This window comes from Apus apus, chromosome 5 (genome assembly GCF_020740795.1).
Source record: "Apus apus isolate bApuApu2 chromosome 5, bApuApu2.pri.cur, whole genome shotgun sequence".
Lineage (NCBI taxonomy): Eukaryota > Metazoa > Chordata > Aves > Apodiformes > Apodidae > Apus > Apus apus.
In genome coordinates, this window is record NC_067286.1 from 43,963,152 (window position 1) to 43,975,354 (window position 12,203).

At 40.1% G+C, this 12,203-nt stretch overlaps 1 protein-coding gene across 20 annotated transcripts in view; it reads left to right on the forward strand.

Annotated features, from left to right (window-relative positions):
• Positions 1-12,203, forward strand: part of NRXN3 (neurexin 3) — a 1,010,752-nt gene that overhangs the window by 433,856 nt on the left and 564,693 nt on the right. For all 20 annotated transcript variants that reach the window (XR_007889631.1, XM_051620875.1, XM_051620874.1 and 17 more), the window contains 2 exons: positions 4,315-4,434; positions 11,419-11,800. Coding sequence is in view for 19 of the 20 variants with exons in the window: in XM_051620875.1 (XP_051476835.1) it covers positions 4,315-4,434; positions 11,419-11,800 (502 nt within the window). In the remaining variant the exon portion in view is untranslated. The remainder of the gene's footprint in view (positions 1-4,314; positions 4,435-11,418; positions 11,801-12,203) is intronic.

Below are 12,203 nucleotides of genomic sequence, written 5' to 3' on the forward strand. Positions count from 1 at the left end.
GGTAGGTAACAGCTGGTGTTTTCAGAGCTGTTGTTTTAACTGCATCCCTCTGACTGGCTTTTTGTTCTAATTGAGTGAGTTCTTGGGGGCCAGATGGAAAGCAACTTGGCATTTTCAGAAAGCGTGAACTACTTGATTCTTTATACTTTGGCTTATCTGTTCTTGACACTTTTATATAGTCTATTTTGGCCACACAGTTGCCCAAATTAGCAGTATTGCACCTTTAATATAGGGATGATAATTGGGACGCCCTGGGCAGATTTAATTGAGTTCTTCCATGTTTGAAAGCATATACTAATTGTTTCGTAGGAGCAATATGCACACAAGTTTTGAGTAGGTGTCAAAAGATTAATGAGAGTATGAGGAGGAGTTGCTGCAGCTGAATCAAGTAACATTGCTCAAGAAGCCTGAACTGCAGCTTGACTAATGTCCAGAATGTGGGGATGCCCAAGAGAGAGATTTTTGCTTCTGATTAAGTAGTTTTTGCAACTGCAAAGCACTTAAGGTATACATACTAATCTGCCTCATTTGAGTTTGAAAATGAGAGGTAGTGATCAATTCTGTGTGATATACAATTCTGTAGAGGACATTAAAAAGGGAATGGGATGACTCAGAAGGAGTCATGCCCTAACAGCTTAATCATGAAGTTATTGCTACAGTAGAACCTTTCTTATTCTTTATTCTGTGTTGTTGTTTTTTACTGTTCTTACTCATAAAAATTAAATAAATTGCAAAAATTGCCTAGTGCCCAACTGCCATTTCATCAGAAGTATTAAGAATAGATGTTTCCAGGCATCCATATAGTAACATTGCTGCAAGAGTTCCTTGTCTTTCCTTGTTTCATTAAAATAGAAGCTGTACAAAGGGAAGAAATGTCTGACTTTTTTCTCTGTCCAACTGATGTGATTTGCTTCCTCCTGTATCTGGATTATCCTGTTTGAAAGGTGATGCAGGTGCAGATAATTTGAAAGGAGGAAAAATCCTCAAACTCTACAAAACAACAAAAGCCCCACCAGCTTTGGTCTAAACACTTTGGTTCTGTGTTTAACTGTAAAACTGTAGAAAGGCTTTACTGGGTAGGAGATGGTAACTGGGGGAGAGCATTAATCCTCCTACTGCATGTGACCCATGTCCTTTATATTCTCCCCAGCATCTACAGCTGTTGGATTAGGAATCTTCAAGTCATATTTTTAAAAACTGATCACACAGAAGTGTATATATAGTAGCTGCACATGTAGTAATCATGCTTGATTAAATGAAGTTTAGCATCCAGATGTGGGATTCCCTCTGTACACAGTTCCTGGAACCACTTGGAATTCAGTGGGAGTTTACACAGGGAGCAGCAATTCAACTGACAAGAGTGCAAATGAACGATGGGAGCCCAATTTTGCTGCTTTTTAAGTCAACCCACCTGCTGTGTAAATGTATTGAAAGTGTTTGAAAAGGAAACCATTTAAAGAGAGGAAATTATATTTATCAATTTATTTATTTTTATATTGTTTTAAACTCAAATGTGTCTGGTTTGTAAAACTTGTCTAAATGCTATTGAGCATGCTCATGTATTGAATTATTGTATGGGGTAAGATTTGGGCAACCCGACCAAAAGAAGCCAATGCCCATTCTTGCTTACAAAAGTATTAAAACTCCTGTTTGTGTTGTGGCTTTGTTTGTTTGTTTGTTTCTACTAATAAAATATTAAATTGGCTGATTAAGATATGGATTTAAATGACATGGAGTAATTTTCAAAATTTTTTAGCCTAAACTATTGAACAGTTACTTCTAAATAGCAATCTCACTTATAGACAACCTTATTAATTTGGAAAAAGAAGTTGGATAGCTGAAACTTTCTGCTTATGTATTTGTGGATTGGTTAAGCTACATTTTCTGAGAATTTAGTCAGATAACTTCTGTTGGTCTCACAGTTCTATTTTGAAAATATTACAGTGGGCACCAAGGTAGCCACAACAAGCCAAATCAGCTTGTTTGGCTAGTGTTAAAAGGAGGCGATTAGGTCAGCAACTTCGAGTTACCCAACCTTGTTGAACATAGAGCTGCTGCAGAGAGTGTGCTGTATTGTCAGCTGAACAGTCAGCATGCTTGACCATTTATCTTGACTGAGCTCTCCATAGCTCTAGACCTGTGAAAAAGTTGTTTTTTCAGAAGTATTTGCTGTGCACCACCCCCACCTCTTGCCATGCTTTCAGGTGGCATTATAAAAACACACAGGTACAGATGAGCTCCTTTGTCTTCCTACCTGGAAAATGGCTGTGTGAAACTACAGTAACTGATGCAGTGTATTTTTATGTAGGCAGTAATTTTGCTGGCCATCCAGAGACGTTTTGTAATATGTGCTCTGAGATAAAATGTACTCACTGTAAATCTAGCAAAACTTTCTTGGGCTCTATTTAATAGAGTTTTGCTTGTCTGGTTCCAAAGATTTTAAGTTTCTGGCCATGAGTTAGCTGCCTTGTACAGCTGGATTTACATTTTTTGTACAGTGTAATTTTAGTACACTGGTGAGGAACTGCAGAGGTTACAGGTTTCTCCTGCTAAGGAGAATGGCAATATGTGACTCCTCATCCTTTTATCCAAGAATGACTCTCTTATTTTTCAGATAACTGTAAAAAAACATGTTTTCCCTCTTGGGCAATAGACTTTATATGAAAGGATATTAAACTCGTTTTCCATTAATGGGAACTGGATGATCTTTTAAGGAGAAGAACAGAATATTAACTTTGCTTTGGTTTCCTTCTATAGGTTTCCCCTAGTACACATTATATCCTAGCTGAATGAGACACCACCTTCTTTGCCCATGTTCCCCCTCATTAAGAAGCAGTTACAGTAATGTTGCTAATTAGAGTGCCTGTTGTGGACTATGCAAAGTCCCTGGGTAATTTTCCTACCCCTTCCTTCAATTCTGTCTCACTATGGAGTTTGTTACTCTTATTTGTTAGACTGCACCATGACACAGATGAGTGGTTGCATCCCCTTGTGCAGAGTTGCCTGAAGACATGTATAACAGTTTATTCTGTTACGTAACTATCCCATTGAAAACTCATCAAAATAAATGATGTTCCTGGACTAGCTGAATAAAAAGATGAATTTACTTGGTTTGAGCAAACATAGAGAAATAGTCTGCATATCTTACGTTAGTTTTACCAGTGCAGTAAGCTGTAGCAGGGCCTCTTGTTGTCCCTGTGGTCTTCTAATATGTTCAATGTGTATTACTTTTTCCTTCTTGGATTCATCTTTTGCCAGTTTGGGCAGTGATCCAGACCTGATGTGCAACAAGTTCTTCTGTCCTCATTCTGCATTTCTCTGATATACCTGTGTCAAAAAGCACTCTAGTGCTGTACTGAAATGAACACAGATGCCTTTAATTTAGCACACACTATTATTCAATTTCACTTACCATTTAAAATGAGTGAGGTGTTCCAATCCTGTAATCTGAACAATTAATGTTTTAAGTAATTACCTGTCAACTGTGATGGGTGAACAGCAAGACTGGACAAATACAGGTAGCACTAATGCTGTTTTCTCAGGAGCATTGTTGGCAAGGGCAACTGAGTTTTTACCTTTTGGAGAAGAAAGGGCATCTGTTACCATTTTGATGTGTAATTCAAGGGGTAAAGTAAGCACTTTATAGACAGACTGCTTTGCAAAAAAAACCCTTATGGCAATCAGCCAGGGTAGTCTTTTTGTGGTTTTTTTTTTTTGTGTGTGTGTGTGTTGTTTTGTTTTGTTTTTAAGTATTTTGTTTTATTTTTTAAACTCTTATTTTTTGGGGGGTAGGATTTGAAGTTTTGTGGGTTGGTTTTGTTGTGGTTCTTTTTGGAGACTCAAAGACTGAAACCAGCCTGGTGTTCCATATCTAAGTGTTGAGAGACCAATGTAATTAACTTCTAAAAGAATCTCAAACACCTTTGGGCTGCTGTAAATCCAATTTCTTAGGAGAGCTGTAATGGCTCTACTCTAGAGACATTTCTATCACCAGTTCATTTTTCTAATACTGCAATGCCCTGTACAATGTGACATTTGGACATAGCACAGAGAGGCTTCTGCCCTTGTTCTAAATGCATGTGACCTCTGGGCTCTGTGGAGGAAGGTACTTCACTCGGTGGAAGAATTTCTGACCCCTGTCTTCTGTCTAAGCTGAGAAGGTGTAGGTGTAAGAGTTATTTACAGGTCATAATACACCTACACAGTCTACTAGTCTGTATCACACCAGGTTGATTTTGGTGATGTTTCCCACTGAGCAAATGCTAAACTAATTGGGGGTCTGGCTTTAACTATTGTACCTATCACCATTCCCAGGCAAGGGACCCGAAACTCTTTATGCTGGGCAGAAACTCAATGACAACGAGTGGCACACTGTCCGGGTAGTTCGACGAGGAAAGAGCCTCAAGCTGATGGTGGATGATGATGTTGCTGAGGGTAAGTGTGATGTATGAATATTTTTTGTCACTATCTTTATATCTCTGGTCCCAGCCGCTTCTTTGCCATTACACCCATTCTTCCTGTACTTGTGTGTGTGTTTTTTTTCTTTCCCCTTCCTGTTACTCTTTGTTTATTTAGTGCTACTACATTGACAACTAACGTTCAGTTCTGAGAGACAAACTGTTCTCAGCCAGCACCAGATACTTCTGTGACAACTACGATAATATTAAATGTGGGATTTGGGGACAAATGAGCTTGCACGTACCCAAGAATGCAGAGGTGCTAAGCAACACTCTCTCTCGTGCTAGGCAGTGTTTGGGGTACACTGTGAGTATACCTCATTCCTGAGCTGCAAATGTCATGATTTCCAGTACTGTGGCATCAAAACCAAAATGCTCCAAACCTTTCCTCTGCACAAACTTTTCCTTGATGGTAAACTCTCATTTGACAGACGTGTTAGAGAACAAGAATTTTTGTTTTTGTTTTCAAGTTTTTGTGCTCATGGCTCAGAGCTATCCAGAAGAGCATATCATAGCATAACACGGAGTGCTTTGGTCCTTTTATTTTTTGTTTCTTCTCTCCTCTTTTCCTGCATTTACTGACAGCTTCTTGAGCTCCTGCTTCTTGCTATAGACAAAAGTAGTTGAAGGAAGGAAGAAAAGATCAATCAATCAGGAAAACTGGTATCTCTCAAATGATGAGATTTGCATTAAAGTTTTCAAGGTACTTTAGATTCATCTTTTTTCCTTTAAAAAAATGTGGAGGTGATACTTTCCTGGTTCATTTCCCCATAGCTGTAAAAGCTATAAACTTATTTTTCTTTTTTTGGAAGTCTAAAATTACCATATCTGTGTATAGCTGTACGAACTAGACTTTTGAGGAAAACACCGGTGGTCTGAAGGCTAGTAATGGAGTCACAAAGAATGGTAACCCTGGATGCAACACTGACATGGTTCTTTAGTTTTGACCCATGTTGTTTTGCCAAATGCTGACACCATCTCTTCTAAATAGCTTTTACTCAGAAGGCAACTAGAAGGGATGACTGCCACAGGCAGTGCCAGAGTACTATATCCTATCTCTGCCAAAAGTTTTTTCTACTGTGTGAATGCAGTTAATTTTAAGTCATGTGGTAATTAGGTTATTTGGGAAGCCATGAGTCAGGATTTTGAAATGAGCCCAAAGAAGTGGGTTTGCATGAAAATGTCTTGATATTGTCCCTCTGAAGTGAATATATGCTGAGCTATAAAGGCTGAGAATTTGCAAGAGAGAATCAGAAGCATATGAAAGAAAAATTTTTTCTTCTCCTGTTAGAATTTCTGGAGGCTTAGTCAACATTAGCTTGTAGGAAAATGAAATTTTATTTAAGAAGGAACTTTCTGCATTAGTGAGACATGCTGGTAAATATTTAATCCTGTTTACTTGAGCATTTAAGGAGAACGATTCTTGTGGGTATGCTTTTTTTAGCAAGCACCATGAGGTGGCACTCTTTGCATTACCAACTCAGTCTCCCAAAAGCCATCTGTTTGGTTTTTTTTGAAGTTTCTTTTTCATGAAACCAAATTTATAAATAATAATGATATAATCATATACTAAAATAGGATGTGCATATGTACGTATATATGAATCCCATAATTAAAGATGTTATTACAGCTAAAAATATCTCTTAAAAGAATGCCATCGTGGCGTAAGTCAGAAAAGCCAAAGTTAAGATTTTTCTGTGCAATCTGCATCCTACTTCCTTGGGCAGATGATATAGTCTTCAATGATGTGGTCGCATAGATTTTTCCACAGGATTCTGGCTGTCTTCAGGCATAAATCAGAAGTCTTAATTGAGTCCCCAGTAAAAATAAACAGCCTTTTTGAATGCTGCCTTCTTTCTTGTTGCTTGCTTGGAACAATGCACGCCAACTAAATTTTGCTCTAAATATAGAAATGTTGCTTTTTCCTTTGTGTGTTGTGTGTTACTCATCAATGTATTTATATAGAACTAAGTAACTGTAAGTGGATTTACTGCCATGTCTATATTATATGAAGTGAGTAGGTGTCTTTTTCCCATTTTACACATTTGGAAACAAGGCACTAAATTAAAGTTGCATGTGTTTGGTACAAATTTGGCATAATTTTTCAGTTATTTTCATGCATCTTGTAAATTAGCTCAGACCTGCTACTTGGAAAATTAGGTGTAGACAATCAATGACCACCTGTGAAAAATATGTAAATAAGTGACTGATTTGGCTTTCTGCAGGACAGCTAAGGGAGAAGCGGAATTCAGTTCCTCTGGACAATGTTTTGCTGCTTAATCACAAAACCATCCTCCCACATTACCCGCCTTCCCTCCTCGCCTCTCCCCCACCTCCATCACCCCTGGAACAGACCTTAGAACGTCAGTGATAAATGAGACACAAATACAGCAGACATATAAGACAGCAGTTATATTCCTCCTCTCTATAACATCGTGCTAGCACCCAAATACTGTAGTGGGGGATGGATTATTTTTTTCCTGTCTGCTACCACTTAAACTAAAGTGCTGCTGATGGCTGTAGTAGTTACAGTATCTACAGACACAGTGGACAAAATGTATCTCTGCCCTTATTCTGGTCTTATATTGACAGGTACTCTTCAGCTTTTCACTGAACTTCTCCTAACTTCCTGTACTACCACTGCTATCATTGTCCTATTTCTCTTAAGCTAGTCTCAGTTTTCTCATTTTTCACCTTTTCTAAAATTCTAGGTTCACCTCTTCCAACCTCCCTCATTCCATTTCTGTTGCCCCTTATATTCGCATTGGTGTGGTCCAAATGTACTCCAGATTTCACAGGCTGGCTGTTCTTTACTACTCTGGCAATAACTACTTTGCATTTATCCAACAGTAGAAGAGCTAAGGAGAGAAGTTTTCTTGCAGTGACTTGTCAAGAGTTGTATATGTATGCTAACTGACCAGCAGATGCAATCAGGCAGCATATTATTGCTAAATTTTGTCTGTTTATAGGACACTGGAAACATTTATTCAAGTCTTTATCCAGGTGTCAATTTTTCATAAAACTAGTATGAATTTAAATATTTTTGACCCTTCTGTTCTTTTAAACCTGATTCGATCTGACTAGCAGGTTAAAATGCTATTGCAGGCAGAGGGACCAATAGATAGCATGGCTGTTTCCTTTGGGAAACCTAAAACCAAGGCCTTTGCCTGTGCAGTAATTATATTAGCAACACGCTAGAAGATTAAGTAGAGAATCATGCAAGAGGGGAGGGAAAAGTCGAAAGTTGATAGGTCTTTGTATGCATTTTGGTGTTGTCTAATTTTATATTTGCTTTGCTTCCCTGCTTACATTAAGAAAGGAGAATACAGCAAACAGGTCAACACATATATTTTAATTTAAAAGAGGCTGTTGGTACTAGAGGAGCTCATTTTTAAAATCTTAAAATCTTCTTTGAAAAAATGTTAGTAAATGAGGCATAGCATGGTAAAAAAGTGGAAAGGGTCCTGTATGTAAGGCATGTGAATTCAGCCAAGGGAATTGACTTCTGTCTTTAGAGTTCCTACGGAAAGCTGGGTAAGTCACTTGAAATCAGATCTTTTGCAGCTGAACCCCTTGTACCTGTCCTTTTGGGAGGTACTAATTTGGGATTGTGGATCTGTGTTGACCGTAGCTAGATCCCAAGTGCCCACCAAAGCTACTCTGTCACTCACCTCCTCATCTGGACAGGGGAGAGAAAATATAACAAAAGGTTTGTGGGTTGAGACGAGGACAGGGAGATCACTCAGCAATTACTATCATGGGCAAAACAGACTTGATTTGGGGAAAAAATAATGTAATTTATTACCAGTTAAATCAGATTAAGATAATGGGAAATAAAACCGAATCTTAAAAACACCTTTGTCCCACCTCATCCTTCCTCCCAGGTTCAACTTAACTCCCAATTTTCTCTACTTTCTTGTTCCCAGTGGCAGAAGGTGATGGGAAATGGAGGCTATGGTCAGCTAATCACACATTGTTTCTGCTACTCCTTCCTCCTCAGAGGGAGGGCTCCTCACACTCTACCCCTGCTCCAGCATGGGGTCTTTCCCACAGGAAACAGTCCTCCATTAACTTCTCCAATGTGAGTCCTTCCATGGGCTGCAGTTCTTCATGTACTGGTCCCTTCTGTGGGGTGCAATCCTTCAGGAACAGACTGCTCCAGTGTGGGGGGTTCATAAATCCTGACAGAAAACCTGCTCTGGTGTGGGCTTCCCAGAGGGTCACAGCCTCATTTTGGTATCCACCTGGTCTGTTGTGTGGTACTCCCTGGGCTGCAGGTGGTATCTGCCCCACTATTAACCTCCATGGGCTGCAGGAGGACAACGTGCCTCACCATAGCCTCCCCAATGGGCTGCAGGGGAATGTCTGCTCCAGAGCCTGGAGCATCTCCTCCCCTCCTTCTTCACTAACCTTGATGTTTGCAGAGTTGTTTCTCTCACATATTCTCTCTCCTGTCTCCAGCTGCAGTTGCTTTTCTTATTATTACTTTTTTTTCCTCTCAAATTTACTATCCCAGAGGTGCTACCACTGTGACTGATGGGCTTGGGCTTGGCCAGTGGTGGGTCCATCTTGGAGCCAGCTGGCATTGGCTTTATTGAATATAGCTGGTCCTGGCAGCTTCTCACAATAGCCACTCCTGCAGCCACTCTCCCCCTCAACCCTGCCTAGTAACAAAGCCTTGTTGTGCAAACCCAATACAGGATTTTATTTCTAGAAGTGCTGAGCCTCAAAACCTGTAGGTGCTCCCAATTTGTTACTTATTCCATTAAGGTGGATGTCAAATATTTATCTAAATTTATATGTTGATCTTTTTTTTCCTCAGCTTTATGTATATAAAATTGAAAGTAATAATCAATAATTTTACAGGAAAGGTAGAAAATGAAATGAATATTTGGGGATAATTTGCACACTGGGCTGCTGAACTTTGGGTTGATTGGGGCTGGTTGCCAGACACCCACTCAGCTGCTCTCTCACTCCCTCTCCTCAATAAGACAGAGGAGAAAATAGGATGAGAAGTCTTATGTTTCAAGATAAAGATGGAAAATCACTTACCAATTACTGTCATGGACAAAACAGACTTGATTTGGGGAAATTTAATTCAATTTATTGCCAATTAAAAATAGAGGTGGATGGTGAGAAATAAAGAGAAAAAATAAAATGCCCGCCTCCACTCCCTTCTTTTCTCAGTCATTCCTGACTCTTCTACTGCCCTCCCCACCCAGGGGTGCAGGGGAATGAAAAATGGTGGCTGTGGTCATTCTGTAACAGCTCTTCTCTGCTACTCCTTCCTTCTCACACTTTTTCATTGCTCCTGTGTTGGTCCTTCTCATGGGCTATGGTCCTTCATGGAGTGCTCCAGCATGGGTCCTCTCCACAGACTGTCAGGAAAAACTGCTCCAGTGTATGGTCTCCAAGGACTGCAGTTCCTTCAAGCAATACCAACCTGCTCTGGCATGGGGGTCCTCCACAGGTTGCAGTGGGAGGTGTCTGCTTCACTGTGGCCTTCTACACGGGTTGCTCAAGGATTTCCACTCTGGTGGCTGGAGCGCCTTTTCCCCCTCCTCCTTTTCTGACCTTGGTGTTTGAAGGGTTTTTATGTGTTTGTTCGGGTTGTTGTTGTTTGGTTTTGCTTTTTTTTCCTTCTTTTTTTTCAAAAAAGTATTATTCATTTTACTCTTCCTTTGTTCCTCACTCACAGGTGGCATTTTGGCATTTTGTCCTTTCCTAAATATGCTTTCCCAGATATGCCACCATCTTGGTTGCAGGGCTCAGCTGTGATAGGTCAGTTGGAGCTGACTGGAACCTGTCATGTGTGGCATGGGGCAGCCCTGACTTTTCACAGAGGTGGCCCTGCAGCCAGCACCTCACCACCTAAACTCAGTGCAATGCTGCAGAAAATTTTGTGAGAGAAAAAAAATCTGGCCTACTTGTAGCGGAGTTTGAATGATGTTTGTACATTGAATCATGGGAAAACAATTATATATTGAGTAATTAATCAATTTAATGTTATTTCTATAGCATACTACATGGCACAAGGCCTGTGTAGAAATGATCCTTGGGTGACCAAATATTTGAAACTACCTTAACAAAAATCTAGAGAGGTCTGAAATAAGGTTGTTGGTAATGGTTTTCATTCTGATGTTGCCCAACTAGTCTTTGTATTCAAGCTAGTCTTTTAGCATTCTATGTATTTAATCTGTCTGTGTGGGTTCTGTGTCTGTACTGGTGCCTAGCACACGTACTGAAACATTTAAATATGCTTCAAAAGTAGTCTGACATATTTGTTATACTGAGTAGCTTGAATATTTTAATTGAGAAGCTAAAATCCATCATAATGTAAGTCCAATTCTGCGCCCCTCAGTTCAGGAAGGACAGGGAACTGCTTGAAAGAGTCCAGTGAAGAGCCACAAAGATGATTAAGGGAGTGGAACATCTCCCTTATAAGGAAAGGCTGAGGGAGCTGGGTCTCTTTAGCTTGGAGAAGAGGAGACTGAGGGGCGACCTCATCAAATACGGTAAGGGCGAATGTCGGAAGGATAGAGCCAGGCTTTTTACAGTGATGTCTAGTGATAGAACTAGAGGCAATGGGTACAAACTGGAGCATGGGAGGTTCCACGTAAACATCAGAAAAACCTTCTTTACTGTGAGAGTGACAGAGCACTGGAACAGGCTGCCCAGGGAGGTTGTGGAGTCTCCTTCTCTGGAGACATTGAAAACCCGCCTGGACATGTTCCTGTGTGATCTGCTGTAGGGGAGGTGGACTAGATGATCTTCAGAGGTCCCTTCCAACCCTGACAACTCTGATTCTATGAAGTGTCTATACATTCTTTTTTATGCAAGCTGCTGAACAGTGATCAGGTAGGATGAAGTTAGTACTGCAAACTGGAGAGTGAAAGTCTTCATATAACCTGTTAGTGATCCTTGGGTTTTCTGTATATTCTTCTTTGGTTTTGTCCTTTAGGCACAATGGTTGGTGATCATACCCGCTTGGAGTTCCACAACATCGAGACAGGAATCATGACAGAGAAGCGCTACATCTCTGTAATCCCCTCCAGCTTCATTGGCCACCTCCAGAGCCTCATGTTCAATGGGATGCTCTACATTGACCTCTGCAAGAATGGTGACATTGACTATTGTGAGCTGAAGGCACGCTTTGGTCTCCGCAACATTATAGCTGATCCTGTGACATTCAAGACCAAGAGCAGCTACTTGAGCTTGGCTACCTTGCAGGCTTATACATCCATGCATCTCTTCTTTCAGTTCAAGACCACCTCAGCTGATGGTTTCATCCTCTTTAACAGTGGTGATGGCAATGATTTTATCGCAGTTGAACTAGTCAAGGGGTAAGTGACATTCTGGTATATTCTACCAGCTTGCTTATAAATAAATTTACTTATAGGTAGGCTTAAAATACTTGCATAAAAAGAAATTCACCTCATAGTCATGGGGTTTTAGTTTGTTGAGGTGTATGACAAAGCAGTTAGACATAAACACTGAAGCTTAAGACTCCTGATTTTATTATTGACTTCCCCCTGTGGCTGAGGGAGAGACACTTTTACAGTGTGAAACATGAGTGTTTTGAGTCTGTCGGATCTAGTTAGGCTAAGATTTTTTACTCCTAACATGGCAGAATAGCACAGAGAAGGAGGAGGAGGAGATGTGCTGAGGGCTCTGAGTCTCTCTTTCCTTGCAGTTTTTTTGTTTGTTTGTTTTGATTTTATTTTTTTTTTCTGGTTTTGTTTGTTT